Source organism: Pelmatolapia mariae, linkage group LG17 (assembly GCF_036321145.2).
Source record: "Pelmatolapia mariae isolate MD_Pm_ZW linkage group LG17, Pm_UMD_F_2, whole genome shotgun sequence".
NCBI lineage: Eukaryota > Metazoa > Chordata > Actinopteri > Cichliformes > Cichlidae > Pelmatolapia > Pelmatolapia mariae.
The window spans coordinates 39,130,180-39,134,027 of NC_086242.1; the positions used below are offsets into that span (position 1 = coordinate 39,130,180).

A 3,848-nucleotide genomic window follows, 5' to 3' on the forward strand; every position below is an offset into this window, starting at 1 on the left:
TCACTCGGTCAGCAGGTGGCGGTATCCTCGCACACTGGGGAGTAAACTGCCATTAAACGAACAGAAGAAGAAGAGAACACCTGCACATGCGCGGTACAGATCGGGTAGACCCGATTTGTACGGTCCGACTTTGCACATGCGCAGTAAGGATCGGGGAGTCCTGATCCGTAACTATCTTTTTATTTTTATTTTTTGTCTACATTATATTGAAATGTTTCATTATTGCAAACATTTTAAGAGATACTTATTATTCTTAACATCTTAACAGATACACTGACCCGTAACTATCGTAAAATGCTTCGGCCGGAAGTAGACACCTTTCGCACATGCGTGGTACCGATTGGGTTTCCGGTACGGATCGGGTAGTGACAACAGCAAACGCACGGTCGCCCCGAGACTTCAGCCGAGAATGAGGTTGCTCCACAAGAAGTTGGGTAGCAGATCTAAGTGCTCTGACAGGAGTGTGTAACCTAAGAAGCTCATTGAGGTAGTTCGGCACCAAATTATTGATAATTTTGGACATGAAGAGTAGTATTTTAAATTGAATACGGTACTTAACTGGCAGCCAGTGCAAGCCAGCAAGAACAGGAGTGATGGAGGAAAATTTCCTGCTACCCGTCAAAAGGTGTGCCGCCACATTCTGGACAGTCTGCAATCTAAGGAGAAGGGAGGAGGAAAGGCCAATGTAAAGAGAGTTGCAGTAGTCCAACCTGGAAGTCACGAATGCGTGAATACGTTTCTCCAGATCTTTATGCGGCATATAGCGCTTAGCCTTTGAAATGAGGCGCAGCTGATGAAAACTAGACCTCAGTACAGCAGACACTTGCTTGTCAAATTTGAACGAGCTATCCAGTAATATGCCCAAGTTACTGGCATAATCAGAAGGGGAGCTAGCAAATTTAACAGTCCAAGAGAACAGATGGGCTTGGCTGTCGGAGGGGCGCTTTTCAGGTCGTGGAAGGCTAAAACAGTCTGAAGCTGGAGGACAGCGACAGCTACGTCCCTTAACTTTTGGTAGCAGTGTACCATTGGTATACCACATGGATTAGGTTGTGGTATACCAATGGTCAAAAATATGATTATTACTTTAGTATTGCTTTGTGTACACAAAGTCAGGGGTGACCCAGGACCAGTGCTGTGAGTCACACCACACCACAGAGTGACTCACACTGAGCCGCAGAAGTGCTGTCACCATCATCCATCTTCAAACTGTATTACCCTCCCAGGACCTGAAGCTCAGTAAAGCACAACTCTGATAGTCAAACCCATCTGTTCTCTGATTGGATTGTTACATTTGTGACTGACATGGCATTGACCAATCAGCTGAAAGGAAGAAAATCGAGTCAGTCTTGCACTTGCAAGTTGAAACTCACACACAAGCAGGGAACATGAACGCAGAGTTTTACACCTATTGTTTTGCTTTGTATAAGCAAACAGACCTAAACAACAATGAAAAAGCAACTTGTGTAATTATTTTTACAAACACACACATTCTCCTGTATGGATGCACAAACATAACATTTCCAGATATTTTCCTACAAGTACAAAATATTTACATATGGACCTCAGGAACACGCTTCCTTAGGTTTTGCACCGAGGACTTGATGGTGATGGAGCCTGCACCAGTACTGACAGTGTGTCTGACATGCACTTGATTTTTTTTACGCTTAATCATATATTAATGTTTATAAGATTCAGTGAAATACCTCCTGAGAAAAAGGAATAATTACTATCTCTTGAGATTTTCCTTCAGCATCCTTACTCCATCCCATCACTGTTGATCTGCACTACAGACTCTTTGTTCACAGGCTCATTTGAGGGGGCTGTGCTTAAGTGCTGGGTGCTCACTGTGTACCTCCCGCGGGAGTCTATCCTGAAAGCAGGGGCAAAGCAGTGGTTTAATTTGATTTCTTGGCGAAGGTAGGAGGTCCTCTTCTGGCATGAGTCACCAGTTCCCTCCTGCAAGGCCGACAGAAAAACCACCAACTCAAAGTTAGTGGAGGACTCCTCACACAGGGCAGGGTAGAGCGGGCTCTGAGGCTCCAGGGGGTGGTAAAAGGTGAGTGGGAATATGAACAAAGGACATGCCTTTTGGCCCAAATGGTCCAAATAGAAGTCCAGAGAGGTCTGGTGGAGAGCCTGACCTTCACACTTGTAAAGCACAGCACTCAACTTTACATGGACCAGAGGCCGCTTCAGCAGATTGGTGGCTCGAATCATGAGGCACGTCTGGCCCAGGTGTTGACCTACCACTGCCTGGGGGCTGAACTGGATGGCTCCTGCTTGTTTCTGGGGGCGGGAGAGCTTGGCTACAAATGCACCTGAATGTTAAGACAATGACATCATTCATGAACTTTGAACAAATATGTCATACTGTGACATCATCAGGAATAAATAAGCATGCTTATGCAATGATTTGATCTGCTGTTATTTAAGGCAAGGCAGCAAGTCTCAAAGCAAGTGAAATTGACAAAGTGACCAAATTTTATAACGTTTTTACTGAACTAAATAATAATAAATAAAATCACAGTGACGTCACTTTTGAAATAAAGTCCTGATTCTTTTTGTGCCTCTTTCAGATGTGCTCTATTTGAACTTGTTCTGGCAGCTTCATCCCATACAGGGATTGATTTGAGACTGCTAGCATAGACTCAGCTTAATGAGGAAAATTTCAAAATGCCCTGTTTTACGAGTAAATCATTGCAAGATTTCATGAAAAGGCCTAATCTTCTGAAATTGTAAATGTCATTTACTTTTTACAAAGTAAAAAAACTGTTACCTTCTCTTTTGTCTTACAATTTATACATTAAAACTAGAATTAGAATAACTGATGAGCGCTTTACCTGTGATAAATACTTCCAGCATGAGCCCCAGCAGCATCTGTACAGCTAGCAACGCTATGGCACTGGGACAGTCTCCACTGGGGAACATGGTGCCATAACCGATGGTTAGCTGTGTCTCCAAAGAGAAAGAAAAGGCAGCAGAGAAGCTTGTAATGTACTTTACACAGACAACATGCCCCTGTGGTGGGGCATCGTGATCTTGCACATCAAGGTCTCCATTCAGATGAGCCAACAAATACCAGAGACAGGCAAAAAACAACCAGTGAGCCACGAAGGAGCTGCAGAAGGCCAGAAGAGTCCATCTCCAGCGAAGATTTACCAGCAGTCCCCACAGGTCCTGCAGGGCCAGCAGCCAAGCTCTGTGCAAAGACTTTCTCCGTGAGCCTGAAGAAGACAGAGGGACACGAAAAGCACAGCGTCCCTCTTTGGTGATCAGCCGCTGATAAGGTGCAGATGACAGAAGGAGAGACGAGGACGCCGTGTCACCTGGAACACTACCCTTGGATTTGGAAGTCATAGTTGTAGTGAACGTTCTGACAATGATCCTGGAATGACTTTACTGGAAAATGTCAGCAGTTGGTATCAGACAGACTTTTGTATGTCACCATACAGAGATCGATCTGAGACTAGACTAAAGCAAACCTTGGCATCCTTTAAATACATTTTAATTCTGCTGAGCAATGAAGATTTAAATGTAAAATATTATCCATCTAGCTCATACTAATAGTTAACCATACCGTGAGACAGACGGCATGGAAAAAAGGTGGGGGCCAGAGCACTGAGCTGTGGGTGAATTATTGTATGACGAGTTAACCTTTACACAGGTCAATTTCTTGGGTTTCTCTCTGTTTTTCCTATACTGTTTAGTGACAGAAAAATAAGATATCAATAGATACGTCGTAATATCTTCTGGAGCGTTTATTCTCGATTTTCCCTCTACGTAAATTTTATATAAAAAATTATTTTTATATTGGCCTCAATATTGGCTCAAAAGAGATGTTGATG

At 43.6% G+C, this 3,848-nt stretch overlaps 1 protein-coding gene across 1 annotated transcript; it reads right to left on the minus strand.

Moving 5' to 3' along the window:
- Nucleotides 1-1,758: 1,758 nt before the first annotated feature.
- Nucleotides 1,759-3,360, minus strand: LOC134615782 (inward rectifier potassium channel 13-like). The gene is made up of 2 exons (XM_063460442.1): nucleotides 2,844-3,360; nucleotides 1,759-2,321 (listed from the first exon to the last, which is right to left on the minus strand). The coding sequence occupies exons 1-2, from the start codon at nucleotides 3,358-3,360 to the stop codon at nucleotides 1,759-1,761; spliced, it is 1,080 nt and encodes a 359-aa protein (XP_063316512.1).
- Nucleotides 3,361-3,848: the final 488 nt, after the last annotated feature.

Excerpts from the sequence above, each read along its gene's own strand:
- LOC134615782 (XM_063460442.1), bottom strand. The coding sequence starts at position 3,360 with ATGACTTCCAAATCCAAGGGTAGTGTTCCAGGTGACACGGCGTCCTCG. Across the intron at positions 2,322-2,843 it reads GCTGGAAGTATTTATCACAG|GTGCATTTGTAGCCAAGCTC; the intron begins GTAAAGCGCTCA and ends CTTAACATTCAG.